Source organism: Alexandromys fortis, unplaced genomic scaffold (genome assembly GCF_014885135.2).
Source record: "Alexandromys fortis isolate MF-2015 unplaced genomic scaffold, M_Fortis_MF-2015_v1.1 scaffold_160, whole genome shotgun sequence".
In the NCBI taxonomy this organism is placed as follows: domain Eukaryota; kingdom Metazoa; phylum Chordata; class Mammalia; order Rodentia; family Cricetidae; genus Alexandromys; species Alexandromys fortis.
The window spans coordinates 91,257-109,365 of record NW_026068035.1 but is presented as its reverse complement, the minus strand read 5'-3'; the positions used below and the strand labels follow the sequence as shown (position 1 = coordinate 109,365).

The 18,109-nt window shown below is 39.0% G+C and overlaps 1 protein-coding gene across 1 annotated transcript in view; it reads right to left on the bottom strand.

Annotated features, from left to right (window-relative positions):
- Znf407 (zinc finger protein 407) overlaps positions 1-18,109 on the bottom strand; it is a 209,998-nt gene that overhangs the window by 114,488 nt on the left and 77,401 nt on the right. Inside the window, exons 3-4 of the mRNA XM_050165042.1 lie at positions 15,734-15,817; positions 10,967-11,087 (exon numbers count right to left, since the gene is read on the bottom strand). Coding sequence (XP_050020999.1) covers positions 10,967-11,087; positions 15,734-15,817 — 205 coding nt within the window. The remainder of the gene's footprint in view (positions 1-10,966; positions 11,088-15,733; positions 15,818-18,109) is intronic.

Sequence of the window (18,109 nt, the reverse complement as noted above, 5' to 3'; positions counted from 1 at the left end):
CAACTAAAAGCACATAATGTCCAGTTCCAAAGTGTGGCCAGAGCAGCTGTCGTCCAAGGGTCCTGGCTGCTCCTGCCCACGCATTCTTGTCCTGTTTTCCCTGAGCTGTTCTCTGTTCTGACTGGACTGAAGCTGGCCATCCTCAACACCTAGAACCTCAGAAACAGCCTCCGTTTCCTGCATGACTACTTCTTGCCAGGGCCTCTCGCTCCTGGAGGTCCCTTTCTGGCCCCCAGACTACCTCTCAATCACACATGCACTGTCTAGCTGTCTCTCGGATTATTTGGACCCCCATACATTCTAAGAACAATTTTATTGGCATTACTGCTACCAGGTTCCACACTGATGAGCACTGACATGTATTCACATGGATCTCCTGAATATCAGAAAAGCAGGGTGCCCTGGATCACACGTCCTGCCACATTCCTAAAGGACATTTCCTCTCCAGAAGGGAGCGTCCTATAGATGCCATCACTTATGGAGGCACTCTGCCGAATGCATCAAGGACAATGTCTTTGTCTGCTGCCTGTCTCCATTCATTCATCAGGTGGGAATGTACAAAACTTCATACTGGCTCCTAACCTGGCCTCATTTTCTGCCCACACCTTTGCAATGGTATTTAAAATGATCTCCCATCTTCTGTTATTTCCCTCTGATTCATTTTTGTAGCCCACTAGATACTTCATAACAGGGACTGAGTATATCATTGACTGGCCCACATATTCCCTGGCCATCACTGCCATTTAAGCCATGGTGTCCTCTCCAGCACAGTCAGTGATAGTGTTCAGTACTTCTCCTACAACATACTTCTCTATGTCTTACAACACGGGATTCTTGGAGAGAGAAGACAACTTACAATTGAAAAAATGGTACACTTTAGGAATATTCCATGACGGAATCTTAAAAAGAAAACAAAAACAAACTAACATTCTGCATTTGGAATAGCAAAATAAATTTCCCGAGTTAAAATGTCTTTCATATTTTATTTCAAATACTTTAATCCAAGAGACAAATTACATTATTGAAGTATAAGCTTTCAACATGTACCACATTTTCTCCCAATGGGAAAATCCTAATTTGTTTTATGGAATTTTTCATATTTGTTTAAAGTTACAACTTAAGACTGAAGAAATAAAACATTGGAGAAAAGACCATGAAAAGTTAATCAGCACACATTCCAAACCACACAGTGAAAACTGTATCCAAACACAACGAAGGGCAGAGTGCAAGACAGAGGCCTCTAGCCAGAGCCAAGCCAGAGTCATAGACAATAAAAAATCGAGTTTACCAAGGTAGAGGAAAGATTAATATTGTAGGAAAAATACCAGGTGACATATTAGTTATGGAAGAGCAAATTCTAGCTCATTTAAACTATGTCTCATTTGGAGCTGGCAATACAATAAATGATAGTATTGGGCTGGTTTTGAGTCTGGACCATTTTTACAAACAGAATAAAAAAATAATGTAAGCATTGAAAAGCCAACAAAGACTTGGTGCTGTGTTCTTCTAATAAAAAAGAGCTCTAATATATGCAGAAGACAAGGCACTGCCTTTATACAGAAGTTCTTAAGGAAAAGAACACATGTCCACATACTTCATTATCTTGTTCTACAGAAGAAGGCCAATCCACGGAAGACAGGCTGCTACAGAAACTGCCAAGAGGAAAGAGAGGACCCCGACATAGCCCCGCCTCAGAAAAGGACTCCACCACCATTTTCTAAACATTCAAAGATTCTTTTTCCATGATACTTCTGTAGGTCCCAGAGAGATACTATTTCAGAATAGGCTGAAACAAAGGAGATGAAAACAGAATGGTGCAGCTGGAGTCCTAGCATTCAGAATCACCTAAAAAAAAACCTCATCAATTTTTAAGACACAGCAAAGTCACTGTTTTTTGAATGCCAGGGTGACGATACATACAATACTCTATTGATTGCCATCAGCTCCTCCGTGGAGTTACAAGTGTGTGCCTAACAAGCTTTGTGGCATGAACTTTTTTTCCAACTGCTGGGTCTAGAGACAGTTACATGGGAAAGTGTTTTGTTGTGTGATAATAACCCTGGTGTCTGAGGAATAAGTTATTATGCAAGAGACTATTGCCCCAAAAATATTTTCTATTTTTTTCATCTCTAAGGCCTTTCTTCCTATCACAATACATACAGATATATCTAACTACCACCCCAGGGATTGTCCATAGTAATTCCTTGTAGAAAGACCATCCCCAAAGATAGCTTTGGCCCTCTATTAATGACTGAAATTGGGATTCAACAACAGCAGGTTAAATAAACATGTTTATCTGGATTCTACTTTAAGAGATAGCAGAGGGAGTGTATGGTCACTTTGTGTTGGCAATGGCTCTTCTAATTAATCTGTGATCTCAGTGCTGCGTTATTTGCATCAGTTAGCACAACCGCTCACCTGTGCTGATAAACAAAAGGTGGCAAGGAAGACCGTCTTCACTTAAAGAGAAAAAAACAACTTGCAAATTCTTAATGCTAAGGAATCTACTATATGATTCCATATATTACTCATTACCATTCATTACAATTTTGAAATAATAGTATCAATTTTAAATAAATTTCATGGAAAATAATGGGCTGAAACGGCATATAGCCTGCCAGGGTGATACAATAATTCAAAGTCTACAGGTTTGTGTGCTATAGCAAAGACAGAGACGTATGAACGAGACAGGCTGTGTATGAAGACGACAAAGCAAAATCACAAAAACGAAGCACTAGGATGGACGAGATGGGTGGGGACGAGCAGAAACGTTTCCCACTGGATGAGCTCACTTTCCATAAACGAGAGACACATTTGAGAGAACACTTAACAACCTTCACGACCATTCCTGGGTGCAGAAAATCATGCACACATTTTCTGTGGAAGAACACCTTCGAAAATTCTACTGACACTTACCAGAAACTTGTACCCCCATGAAACTACCACTCAGACAACTGCTGGAACACTTAACTGTACCTACTCAGCACACAGGCTGACCTGTGTGCAGGAGGCAAGCAGGCAAGGGCAATCTGCCTGCAGGGAGAACCACACACAGGTCTAACGGATGCATGTTTTCTAGAAGAGATCCAGAGACTGAAGGAAGCCTTGCACTCATCATTATCTTAAAATACTACCCACAACTATGATGCCAACCAGGTGTCCAGGCTTTCCCAATCGTGTGTACGGCTCTGTCGTCAGAGTCTGAGCCACCCAGCAGGAAAGCAGCGCAGCAGGGCAGCACAGAGGATCACTCATGACCAAAAACTCTGACTCTAAGTTTCTTGTGATCTCAATGGGAGACACTATTTTTAATTAGTGAACTAGATAAGTAGCTTTAAATATAAACAGTGTCTAATATTAATGCCAGATTACTTTCATTTTATAATTTTATGGCTTTTGTAATTTGATAAAATTAAACAAAAATATTTAATACTACTCAGAGTTATTCAAAAAGAAATTGCTCGATTCATTCCACACATCTCATTTCATCTTTCTCTTCTCTAAAACCATTTTTTCCCTCTCTTACTATTCAGGGCAAATCCGAGAAGCACAGGAAGCCATGGGAAGGAAAATAGGAACTCTCCCAAGAGACAATCCAAAAGGAGAAAATTACCCCCTGTGGACGTTGTCTCCTAACTCAGGTGTTGCAGAAACAAATCCCAGACAAGAACAATGAATCCTGCTATATGCTGGACTTGCAACGACACAGTGCCAATGAACGTTTGTCTTATGTTTAATTATGTGTGACCCTGCCCCTAAATATCATCATCTATGACCTAAAAACATTTTTTGTAATTGACACAGAATTGTATATTTCAGAAACTAAAATAAAATTTCAAATAGAAGAATCACAACTCCAAGGATTTGGCGAAGTATCTTAAAACTTCCCATACACATCAAATTACAATTAAAGGTAAGACAAAATTCTACTACGTTAAAAATATTCATCCCCAAAAGTCTGTAGTGTGGACACAGATCTGAAACATGCTCAACAGCAGCCAAGCCCTTGCACTGGGCCCAATGCCTGCTGGGAAAGCTGAGCAGAGCCCGACAAGCAAGGACAGAGGACCCAGAATGCTGTAGAGAGAGCTGCTACTGGAGATGCAGCCTTTAGTGAGGATGGTCCATGAACTGTCCTTCACATCTTCCTCACACAGGAAAGAGACAAGAAACTAATGTGCTAACCACATCTCCAGAATAGCCATCAGACAAGAAGACCAAACGTGGAACATAACTCCCGGAGTTTAACAAAAACTGGTGAGTCCTTGATGTGAGGTGGATATTGTAAAATTCATTGCCTAGCTTCTTGAGATACAATTATTCTATTGGGGAATATGTTCATGTTGTGAATTAAAAAAAACTCTATGCATAAAGTTAAACACTTAGAACTATTTCAGAGAAGAAGGCACAGGTAAGTTTAGTGGAGCTGAGACAGGGAAATTTTGAGGAAAATGAAACAATGAGGATATTTCAAGTTCAATAACAGGTACATAATAAAATAGCTTTGAATTTGTTTTCTGCAATTTAATAAATGAGACTTAAAGTCCTTAGGCTTCCTCTTGCTACTTGTAGTATTTAGATTACTATCTGCTCATATCTCCTACACAAATCTTAGAGAAACAAAAGAGAATCAAACAGGAAGGTAAGCTTCAGCAAAACAACCAACCAACCAACCAAGGGAAAAAAAACTCAGTGGTAGCCACTGCAATATATATATTATATATATATATATATATACACATACATACATATCCAATATAATAAGTGGAATACAGACTGCTCGGAGAGTCCCAAATCTCCAAAGCTATACTATGCCACAGGATAGGCTGGGCTGTCTGTATTGAAGACAATACATAACAGAAGGAAAGAAAGGAAGAAAAATTCTAAGACTGTTCCACTTTTGTGTAAAAACAAATCTAAGAACTTGCTACATAAATAATACAGTAGGACTGTGTGCTATGTGTCTAAATTTAGGCTTTGAAATTATAATGTGTGGTAATTAATGCTGAAAAGTTATGAAGTTATGATGGAATACACTGATGTGTAATGGATTAGACTTCTGGATATTTTAGACAGGAAAAGCAACTGAAAGGGGTCCATGTTTACATCTAAATAGAATGAGATGTCATTGCCTAAATTAATAATGCAAACTTGAAAAATAGCCCCAGGTTCAAAACACCAATTATAAAATTCTTTTGTAAACAAATCTGCACTGGTATTTTTCATGAATAATTTTAACTAGTACTATTGGTGTGCTAATGTTCAATTTATAAAATGAGAAATATATTTTCAAATACAATTTAAATAATATTTCAATTTCTAATGATGGTTAACTTCCTTGAAAATAATAGCTAATACTGGCAAAGAAGAACAGAGGACAGGGACAGTTTTGCATATAGAATGTATAAATGAAAAGTATTTAAACAGCTTAGCAATAAGATATTGTGGAGGAAAAGATAAACATATGCATCTTTTTAGGGACTACGTCAGCATCCCGCCGTAATCATTATGTCCATCACACAGAGAAATGTACCATGAGGAGGTCTGTGGATAGCAAGGCTATCATGTTCTGCTTTTTTTTCTCATTAAGATAATAGAAAAATCTGTTCAAATTTCTACAGTTCATTCGTGGCTTAATATATCTGCCAACTCTTCCAATATTTATAAAATAGTTCACTAGTAAAAGGTAACCACAGCACAAAAAGCTAAAGCTTTTGCATGAATAAAAAAAGCTTCAAACCATTTACTTTCAGAAAATAAAATCATACAAAGGTTTTACATAACAGACAAAAACCAACCTTTACCAAGGACAGGAAATACTTGACTAGAGACTCAGTGGACAGCAGTGCCCTGGCTGTTAATGCACAGGCAGTGTGGCATTGCTGAGAAGCTGTCTGCCCTTGAACACAGAGCCTCACAAGGCCAACAGGACAGCGCCAGCAGGCACACAGGCTGCTGAGAACCGGGGTGCTCCTGTAGGAGACGGCACAGGGACACATGTATGACCTTAACCTTAGCAACAGGTCCAACATTCCTTCAAACCAAAGATCAGAAGTATATGGAAATATGTCTTTGCATACAGTATCATGAGTCTACAAAAGCGTGATGATGATAATACATAAGATTCAAATGACAGACTTTGCACTAGTATTGTCAAAAGCCCTCATCCTAAAATCTCAAACATTATTCTAAAAAGTCAGGAGCATATGACAAGACTTTGAAGTAAGAATATTTAGCACAGACTCTGAAAGTAGCGTAGGTATGAAATAAAATGACATATATGATAGAAAATACAAAATAATATGCAAGTACAAAAGACTATACATACTCATCATTATAAGCCAGTGTGTCCTGGGATAATACAGGCACTGCAGCTGTGTTAAGGAGAGTAATCTTCAAGGAGGCATTCTGAAACTACAAAGTGTCTCAGCAATTATAAGATAATTGATTTTGGAATTAGAAATTACGTACTGTAAGAAGTTCTTAAGATTCAATCTTGACACAGATTATCAACAAGATTTCAACACACTGTAAATATGTAGGACATGGAAGCTGTAGTTAATACTCTGAACATCAGTCTCTGACTGAAAGATGAAACAAAATCTGAGGTCTTGTTCAAATGCAGAAATGAATGGGAAAACAAGCATTGGGGTCTCCTATGTAACCATACATGCCAGGCTTTGTGAGGCCCCCGCTTCTTAGACTGTGGAATTAGTGAATCTGTGGTGTGGGGGGAGGGGCCATAAGTTTGATAATGGTAAAAGGCTTCTGAACACCTGATAACTCACAGTGGAGCACAGGCATTTCTGGCAATAATTGGCCAAGTGACATCTCATGACATCATTGTGACCATGTTGCTGAGCACAGAAAAGGCATGCTTAGTACTCCACTTGTCTTTTTTTGCTTCAGGCAACAAAATATTTCAAATGCCTCATGCTGAATTCAAGACTGTTGTATGTTTATACAGAGTATTTTACTGTCCATACAATTTTTTAACTATCATTTAAACACAATGGTCTAATTATAAAAAAACTTAGTATTTTCCTATTATTAGTCCTTGATATGAAAATATTAAATTTAGTGTATCTTTGCCTTATATAGTGTTAGAAAGTTTGATTTTTGAAACAGCTGTTAGAATTACTGATTAAAATTTAATTAAAATGTTAAATGAATTTTGGGTTGGGAAAAATTCCAATACTTTCTAAAATGGGCCTGAAGACTATTTTCCACTCTGCACCATATATTTGTGCAAAGTGGCGCTATGAATGTTGAAGTTTATAAAATCAGAGTATGACCAATTCTGAAAAACACTGGGGACTCCCCATGCAGTAATACCATCCAAGCAACATGTTTACATATGTAAAAATAAAAAGGCACATCTTTCGGTTGATATTAATATAGAAATATGAGTAGAACAAAAATTTATTTAAAATGTCTTTTAATATTTATTACCAGTAAAAACTGATCTGTATACCAATTTTATATACACATACATTCCGAACTCAGTACTATTTCCTCGGGCAAAGGTGGTTACGTGTGGAAAAAGCTTAAGAAGCCTTAGCCTTGATTGTATTGGTCCTTCTGGGCTCCCTTCATATATACTTAAGAAAAAAAATAATTCGTGTTTTTCTTTTTTTTTTGTATTATTTTATTTTATATATTTATTTATTTATTAAAGATTTCTGTCTCTTCCCCACCACACACTGAGACAATGGGGATGTTCTTTCAGGAACTCACCAAGGCCAGCTGGCCTGGGTCTGAAAAAAGCATGGGATAATTTGTGTTTTTCTAGTTTTAACTCTGTTATGGTGTGTGTGTGTAGTGTATAAAGATATATTTGGTAGTAAAAGAATAAAATCCAGTGTGAGGCTACACCACTCCAGTTAGGGCCACTCTAACTGTATAAAATAAAATAAATTTCATATAAAAATTTTATGGGGGGCTGGAGAGATGGCTCAGTGGTTAAGAGCATTGCCTGCTCTTCCAAAGGTCCTGAGTTCAATTCCCGGCAACCATATGGTGGCTCACAACCATCTGGAATGAGGTCTGGTGCCCTCTTCTGGCCTGCAGACATACATACAGACAGAATATTGTATACATAATAAATAAATAAATAAATATTAAAAAAAAATTTATGGTCACCCTACCAAATTCAATAGTCGAAAACAATTGGAAACATTTAATATATAATTTATTCTGAAGATTATTAATAAACTGGCTTCCCATTCATGAAAATGGCATTATGTATCATGACTTACTTGTACATTATTTTTTAAAAAAATGTTTCATAGCTGAGAATAAAATTGTGTGATGGAAAGTTTTCCTAACATGCCCAAAGCCCTTGGCTTGATGTTAAATAATGTAAGAACAATGTTTTATGTCACTTATAGCATTTGTTTTAGATTGTCTTGTAAAGCAAGGTCTAGATATCTGGGACCCTGGGTTCTGTTGTAAATAGTATAATCTTTTCAAAAAAGATGTATTTATTTACTAGCGTATGTGTGCCTGAATATATGGTGTGCATGTGTCTGAATGCATCTGAGTATATGTGTGTACACGTGTGTATGTGTATGTCTGAGCATATGTATGCACAAGGCCTGAGCGTGAGAACAAGTGCCAGCCAGGGGAGCTAGGACATCTGTGCCCTCTAGACAGCCCCCCTACCCTATAGCATGCCTTCCATTTGCCCCACTGTATTTCAGTTTCTTCTTCCCAAATCTTGTCCACGTAGCAGCTTGAAATACCTTTTATTTGTATTTCTCCGACGTTCAACTTCAAGCCTTTCAAGGAACATACACTGAGTAGTTCCAGGCACAACCAGAGGTTGCACGGTGTGTGTAACTACTGTCCACAAGGACCCTATGGACAACCTCACTGTGTGTAACTGCTGTCCACAAGGACCCTATGGACAACCTCACTGTGTGCCACTTCTGCCCACAAGGACCCTATGGACAACCTCACTGTGTGTAACTACTGTCCACAAGGACCCTATGGACAACCTCACGGTGTAACACTTTTGCCCACAAGGACCCTATAAGACAGTTCATTAGTAATTAGTCTCCCATGAATAAAGACGCAGCTGCCCTAAGAGCTGAGGAGTTCTGACTGCAGCACAAAGTGTGTGCTGAGCCCTCTGCTGTGAGGAGGCCACAGCAGACTCAACCTGCGTGCTGGTAGTGAGCAAGCAATGGCCCTATCAGCTCCCCACATTAAGCTTTGTCGAGCCATGCTGTCTATTAAGCTATAGTGAGTAAACATTACAGATCTGAACCTGTTTGCTACGAAAAGTACCACTTCTATGAATTTATACGGAGGTTTGTACATTGTCTTATTTGAAACACCTCTACCACTAAAATAATGTGAAACCATAGCTCCAGGGAAGGACGGCCGCACAGAAAGGAGCTACAAATACAAAGCATGTGAAAGTGAGAGTGAAAACTTACACCGAAAGAAACAAATTCTTCCTCAAAAGTAAGAACAAAAGCCTTATGTAGAGGGTATAAACTAGGCTTTTAGTTCAAAAGAAAGGTATAATAGGAAGATTTTATCATTTTCTGTGTTTTTCCTTTACAGGTAAGGTAAAAAGGCTGTAAAATGTTCTTACCAGACCCCACACGTACCAGGAGACGGGAATTTCTAGGGATATCTCTAACATGATCACCATTTCCCCCAACTTCCCAGAAACTCCACACTGGTGTTATGTGTAGACAGAGCCAATAAAATGTTGAATGAATAAATAATTAATGAATGAAATATATCTGTAATATCTCTGTTCTATTCAATGACCTTTCACATAAAAATTAATGCAATAACGTGGATGATAATAGAGATTGTAGGAATATATTAGCCAAATGCACAGGTTACCTCCACAGTCATACAAAAATCTGCTTTTTGAGGAAATCTACATGTTCAATACACATATTCTAATACTCAACAGAAGGAGACTTGAATTTCTATGTCATGGTGTAGGTGGGGTGTGGCAGTCAGAGTAGAAAGCTTCAGCCAAAGGGCGAATCCCTTGGCTAACACTGGTTCCACTCAGATACCTACAGTCCGTCACATCACAGATGCCCTCACTAACACTGGTACCACTGAGATGCCTACAGTCTACTATCACAGACAGCAGAAGAGGTCAAGCTCATGTTCCTGTTCTTGGCAGCTTGACCTGGCTCAACAAGCTCCATTTCCCATTCCACTGTCACCGTGCTTCTCTCTCCACGCACCTTGCTAGCACCTATCTCTCAGCTGACACAGACCCCAGGTAGTAGACTGCACCAAAAAGCAACTGCCACCTCCTCTTGGAATATACACCATGTAAACCGACACTGAAACACCTCTTCCTGCACAGCTGAGGTTAGGGACTGGGTCCAGGTCTGCAGTCATTGTTAGAACTGTTTCTGAAGACTCCATCGCTAGTGGTGGAGTAACACTGTAAAAGGCAGACAGCACTTCTAACATCATCGCCACTGCCACACAAAGCTTTTGCTCAAAGTCAAGGTCTTACCATACAGCGTGTGGAACAGTTAATTGCTGGTGACACACCCTAACGCAAGCAATGAAATAAACACTCAAAACACGGGCAAAGAAAGGATTGTAAAATCCTAAGCACTAAGAGCTCAAAAACAGAAGTTTACATATGACACACAACACATAACTCCCCATGTAGATAAGGAAGGGCTGTGCTATAAGGCATCAGTGTAGCTGGCCAACTGTAAGGAGAGTCTGGAGGCTAATGAAGGAGGTGCTCCACTGGAAGAAACTGGGCTCACTAAGGAAATCCATCCCCGCCTTCTCACCTACAAGGAAGCTAAGACTGTTTTGAAAATGTCTGTTTTTGAAAACTTCACTGAGATCAGGAATTACAGACCTTGCCTAACAGGTATCGCCCATCAAGTCCACTAAAGCAGATCAGGACTGAGTTCTGCCAGGCCCCAGCTGACTATGGCGGCACCTCTGACCTCATTACCTGTAGTCACACCACGGGCACCTGTAGGGCTTCTCTCCAGTGTGTACACGCTTATGACGAGTCAAGTGTGATTGGGTTGTAGAGGCAAAGTTACATTCGTCACATTTGAAAGGCTTTTCTCCTGTAACAAGAAATGTATATACATGAATTATAATTGGTCATGAAGAGACTAAGCTTAGTATTAACATACAAAAAGTTTCTATCTATAAAATACTACAGATAATATTCGATGGAGTACAGGAATTCAGGGTCTGTGAAAGCTAAAGGACATTACTGACATACAATTGGCCATTAGGAAAGTATATAGCACAGTGTACAAACAGGACTCTAGGTTATAAGTATAGGCCAGGACTCTGGAATAATTTTATAAACCATGCTACGTTAGTCATTGCAAAAATCTCAGTGAGGTTAAAACATGGCCAATCATACAGTTGAATTTAAGATGGAAAATAATAAATTCCTAGCAATATTTATGAAGAAAAACGAAATGAGGTCATTACTCTAATTAGTGTTAGAAGTAAGAAGAATTATAATTATGGGATAAAAGGTTTGAAGCCTCAACAAAACAAACAAACAAACAAACAATGCAATGTTAATCCCATGCTAAGATGTGTGAATAAACCCTGTAAAGATAGGGCCAGGATGGACAAAAGCGGAGCCTCGGGCTGGCCCGGGACGACAGGTGCCCCCCTCTACCCGCTCTTCCACACTCAGACAGTTTCCCATTTCACTTGCTACACTGGCTGCTGAACAACTGACCCAAGGCTAATTAATTTCAATTAACATAAATTCAATTTGAAACTTAATACAACCCAGCCATTGAAAAATGTTTTATCATGGTTGGAATAGCTTAGAAATGTGAACCTAGTTTTTTAAGTACAACTTTTATCAGAACTATAGATTATATACTTTGGATACAACTTTGTTCTTTGAATTGAAATGTGCTAGAAGCATAAAATGCATGCCAGACATCAAAATCTTAGCACAGAGAGAAAAATAGTGCCTTAAAGCTCATTTTACTAAATATAACCAATTAATCCAATATTACATGCTGAATGGTATAAACTACTTGATTTCCTGATAACAATCAGCTGATAGCACAGATGTAGGTGTATAGTTTGCTCCACTGACAAATATGTCTACTTGAGCGCTCTGACTACGGGAGCTCTGTCCCTTCTCAACCCTGTTTGACTAGTTCAGATTTCTGCATTTTTACAAGAATTCCGAGTTAGTTTTACTGATTTACCAAATGAATCTGCAGGGCTTAACAAGGCAAAGCCTACGTCTTAGCAACAATAGGCCTTCCGATGGTGTCCATGGCACTTTACTCATTTGGGTCTCACCTAATTACAAAAATAAGTGGTTCTAGTCTTCCAGTTTTGTACATCTTCCTGAGACTCCTGAGTAGGATGCCATGTTTAAAACTTAACTGACATGCAGCCTATACAGAATGGACTCAATTTTCTTGTTTGTGCACATATATGCCAAATAATAACAAGACCCAAGGCAGAGGCATAGAAAGCTTTTGCTACCCACATAATGAACCTAAATTATGGAAAAAGCTGTACTTGATCATTGTGGATATTCACAGCTGTGTGCCAGTTCTTCCTCACCTAGGCAGCTTATGAACTTGTAGACTGCTTTCACTTAGACATCTCTTGGCCTTGGGAGACATGGTCACATGACCCACCATTCATATGGCAGGCACATGGAAGGAGGAAAGGTGCTACCACAGACCTTACTAGGTTTGTGCACAAATTAAAGAGCTAAAGAATTTGAAGTTAATTTTCTTGGTTTGGAAGTTCAACATAAGCTTTACAAATCTAATTAATGTAGGTTCTTTCATTTACGCCTTCATGAAATTTCTGGTGATACTTAAAAGTTAAAATCTACATATTTATAAAATGCCTTTAAAATTTCTTAGTCTAATAATTTAGAGTTTACATTAAGCTAGCATTCTATTGGTAAATTAGAGATTTCTATTTCATATTTGCCTTGACACAGATTAAACTGGGTAATAGTAAGTTGTTTTGAATTATATATAAGCTTGCAGGCATATATACAACAAACTTTATGCAAATAATATTATGCATAGAAATACTAAGAAGAAGCCAGGTGCTGGTGGTGCACACCTTTAACCACAGCATTTGGGAAGCAGAGGCAAGCGGATCTCTAAGTTTGAGGCCAGCCTAGCCTACAGAGTGAATTTCAGGACAGCCAGGGCTACACAGAGAAACTCTATCTCAAAAAAATCAAAAAAAAAAAATGCTAAGGAAAAGAGACAGGCCAGACACATCTGATGAGAGGGTACATGCCAACTTATATAAGCTACACTTTATTCAAATATGGTAACCTGAGTTATTATAGTAATTATTTAATGATATAATTCAATGTATAAGTCAACATGACTTAAGACACACACCAGTCTAAACCTCAGACAACACTGAAGTCCCAGCTTGGGTGGTGGAGTCAAAAGGCACCAATAGACCAGTCTATAAACAGAACTGCAAACTAAAGGGGCAGAACAAGGAGAATTTCTGCTGCTCTTGTAACTGTACTCATCAGTCTTCCCCTGTGCAATACAACTTTCCCTACTGGGCTGTTGTTTCATTTCATAAGTGCTTTCCTTTACAAGCACTGATCTCACTCAAAACACCCAGTAAGAAACGCTTCGCCTCGTAGGCCTTCCTGATAGCAAAGGAGGAACAGGGACACCGGGACAGCTTGTTGTGTGTCAGCCATCTGTCAGACTGGAAATCACACTTCCATTCCTTAGGGTGGACTGGTGGTTATTAAGCTGGCTGGGTCTCTCCAACTGCACGTGAGGATTGGTGCCGGTGCCCTTGAATCAAGGGTCTCTGACAGGTGAAAAAAGTAAATCTCGGAATGGAAGATGTTTTGTGTCAGCTCCCTAGACAGCCTGCATTTCAGTCAGGAATTATTTACGCCATGTGGAACACTTTGGGTACCTATCCCTTTCTGAACCGCTTGTAATTTGCCTGGACACTGTGGTAAAAAGGTAAACCATGTCAAAGACAGGCACATCAAAGAAATACAGATTTCAAATGTACCATCAGGTCTAGCCCTGGGGAAAAAAGTGTGTGTTGCTTAAACATTTTAAGTCCGACATAAAAGCTAAGTGCCTAGACTGAGTTGGACTGAGTGGTTTGTGGGGGCCAAGTCTTTTAAGAACTGACTTTGGTATTAAAGAATCATGTTTGATTTGTGCCACAGAGGCAGATAACTGCCAGAAAGACAGATACCTCTGTCTCTGAGACATTGTCCTATATGGTATAAAGTTAATAGCAAAGTAATAAGGAGCCTCTGGACCTGACATAAAATATAAAGTTGTGCCAGCTCGATGTAGGCTTCCTGATCGATCCATCACCTGGACGTCTGTGATCGCAGCATTACTGCCTCCACTGCAGGGCAAAGGGGAAGACTACCACTGGAGGGGTAGCACAAGGAGGCCTGTTCTCCCCTGTAGCCACACAGGATCGAACAGGAAGGCAAAAATGCCATGTAAATCAAAACTTTCAGTTATCAATAAGCTGAAAACATGAACAAAAAATCTTATAGCTGCATGGTTTCTGCACAAATATTCAACTCTCTCTCCATTTGCCGTATGAACCCACGTGGCATCCACACAGTCTACCTTACAGAGAATCCTTACATAGGAATTTTACAATGAATGGACATGTGTTTTCAACCTGCTAAAATTCGAAAATTTACCCTCATCTTAATGGTTTTTATCCCTATAGAAATTTCATCCTGATAAACTCAAGATTTAAAAGCAAAGAGCAAAGAGTGGGATTCATTTCCATTGATCCTGGAAATATTATATTGAGTAATGAAGCTGCCTGTATCTGTATAGCATGGCATTTCAAGAATCCAAATGGTCATAAGTAATGTACTTAAATTCTCTTCTTTGTTCCCAATAATTTCATTCACATAATGAGAGGTAGGGTTGTATATACTCTTGGCTTCACCCTGATTCCCACACAGCACCCCAACAAGTCTTCCTCCAACTTTATGTCTTTTGTTTTTTAAAATAACCTCCTAAGTCCGGTTAGAGATGCTGAGGTGTGCACGGTATGAGGCCATCTGCTGGAGCACAGATGGAGTTCATCCAGGGGCCACACCCTCAGAGGGCTCTCTCCTCAGTAAGAGGTGAGCCGAGGGTTTTCCCACCACAGGACTGTCAAACTCTGAATCATGGGAAGGAGCATCATGGCCAGGCTACCCTCCATGTCCACGTTTATCTCTCCTGTTGTGTCTGAACCAAGAGAATAACCGCGACAGCACCAAATCCCCATCACACTGACCTACAGGCTGACTGATAAATACAGGGGCAGGCAGACAGACAGAGGGGAATGAGCAAGTGAGCAATGGGCAGTAGGAGAGGGCCCGACATGAGCTCTCCGGGACACAAGCAGAAGGCTAAGATACAGTTTTGCAGACAGATATCAAATAGCCTCAAATATCTGGCCTTGGGTAACTTGGTTGTTTTTACCCACTTAAGATGAAGCTCATGAGGATATCTGAAGCCATACATATACAGGTAGTCATTTGTATATCCCTTTAAGAGGATAACAAGAGAGAATCTAACTTCTACATACCCTGTGTTTGTATGTGATGCCTATAGAAATTTTCATTTGCAAAAACCTAGAATAAAGAGGAAGCAAGCTATGAGGCTAATGGTGCTTGGGTATCTAACACCTTGCCTCGTGTCTACAGAGAGAAGCCAGGAGCAGACTCAGTACTGACCTGTGTGCTGCCGGCGGTGTTTGGTGAGGGCGTGTCGGGTCCCACCGGCAAAGCCGCAGAGGTCACAGAGAAACGACTTCTCGCCTGTTGCAACAATAAACAGATGAGGGACTGTGGAGGTCACAGATCATTAAAACATATCTATCAAGGCTTTCAGGGTTACTAATTCCTCCAATCAAATGTTTCCATGTAAATATGTCAAATGGGAATGAAATTACTACTGCGGTTTATTGACTGTGATAAAATCTGAAAAGCACCACTGAACATAATTACATACTTGTCAGACCCATAAAAATTAGCTTTATTATCAATGGAATGGCTTTGTACAACTTCATTTCTGGTAGATGTCTTCCAGATGGGGCTGCTTTATGCACTTCAACAGTTTTTATGCATATCCTGATTTTTTACAATTCCCATACATCTGGCCTTTCTGAGCTGAGTAAAGATTGCTTGGAATAGTTAATATACAGTATATATAACTGTTTAAATAAAATATATTGAATTTTTTAATAACCTAAGAACACTGAATTGGTTTTACCTGATTCCATCAGGATCTTCTTTAATCACCTTATACTTAATAATTTGAATTAAATGGTTTCTTTGAATAGACTGGGGATCCAAAGAAAATCAAACTCACATTACCAGGAGATACTCAATGCTGTTTGTGTTTCCTGAATTTTATGGCATAAAAAAAAAGTCCAAGGATTGGTAAAAATCACCTATAACAATTCCTACCCCCATATTCCAGTGATAGCTCTGGCCTGGAAACTTCTGCGGAATCAAAGGCGTATTTAGCAGATGTGGGCTGGCTAACTGTGCAAACGGCTATTTTCTGAGCATTTTACACATGCTGCTTTCTTGACCTATAGGCTATAAGTACTATATATCATTCTACTGCAGCAATTTGGCCAGCCAGTGCTGGCTAGCTAGACAATTCATCCCATAAGACTCACAAGGAAGGCAAAACAATACAAATGCAGACTTTGGGGAAATTAATGAAATTATAAAAGACTTTTCCAGGAATAAAGTAAATCATTTGTATCCATCTTTATTGACTTTAGTCTTTCAGACTTTATAGTGACAAGTTTCCCATAATAGGCCTGCTTTACTCCATATTTGGGGTTTCACAAAAAATTTAGTTGGCAATCCGTTTGCAAACACTGACTGTATTTCTAAGGTTAAAAAAAAACAAAACAAAAGAAAATAGCTGTAGCAATAAAAAGAGTAACCCTTCACTTAAGAGTGTTTCTAGTTTTCCTAACTTAAAGGAAAAACATGAAGAAGCCCTTAACCAGTATAGAAAAGATAGAGTAGATGGGCTGTGAAGAATAAAGTTCAATTATAATCACTCATCTAATTATTTAATCAATTTAAAATATAAATCTTTTTAACTTGCTGTGTTATCAACTAAATAACACTGAAGTGCCCCTTTTTAAACTAAAATACCAATTTGTTTCTAAATATTAGCATTTTTTAAATGTGGTGGCAAAACAACTCTCTCCAATGTCCTCTCCCCAGCTCTGCAGGCAGTTCTGCGTGTGCGGGCCGAGAACAGCTGTCCTCACACATGCAGAGGCATGAGGACTACAGTGGAGAAATGCGGTTTGCCGTGTGCACACATGCACATGCATGCTATGAAGGGGAAGGGCAATGGCTCGTGAGCAGTGAGCATCCCCCGTTCCAGACAAGCAAGCTACCATTCTTCTGTCTATGAAACCTTGTGACCTGTTTCTCTTTTACAAAATAAATGTGTTAATAAGCACAGGAGAAAATACAGAATTTACCATTCTCTCCATGCGTTCATGCTGCACATAATAAAGTTTCCCCCCTGTCCTAATCTATGGTATACGCACATGAAAAGGTGAAATTATTCATTTTCCAGATGATTTCATTCTGGATACATTTGTGACCTTGATTTTTTCCATGTGTGGATTTTATCTAAGGTGGTAGTCTCAGGTGTGTTGTATGTCATATTTACCTTGGTGGCTTGATTTGTTTTCAAATTCAATTTTTACTTGCTTTTTTTTTAAGGGGGGAAAGTGGAGGGGGGTAACTGATGAACAGTGGGCCAAGAGTTTTTTTTTTTTTTTGAGAAAAGAAATTAAGGAATTTCTCAATGAGATATTTTACCCAACCAAGAAGGGGTTCGTTTTACATGTCATATTTAAATGATAACAGAGATTTAATGGAAGACTTCTTTTAATAACAACCTGAAATAGTTTCAAATGTGCCATTTTGCATTCAAACATAGAAAGCCACGGAAGCAATCCTTTATTTTCTAATAGAAAACAGCCACTGTCCCCTATCTCTCATTATGGTGCAGACTACAAGACCTAACAACAAAAATCCATAGTATTGATCCAGCCAAGTCTCCAC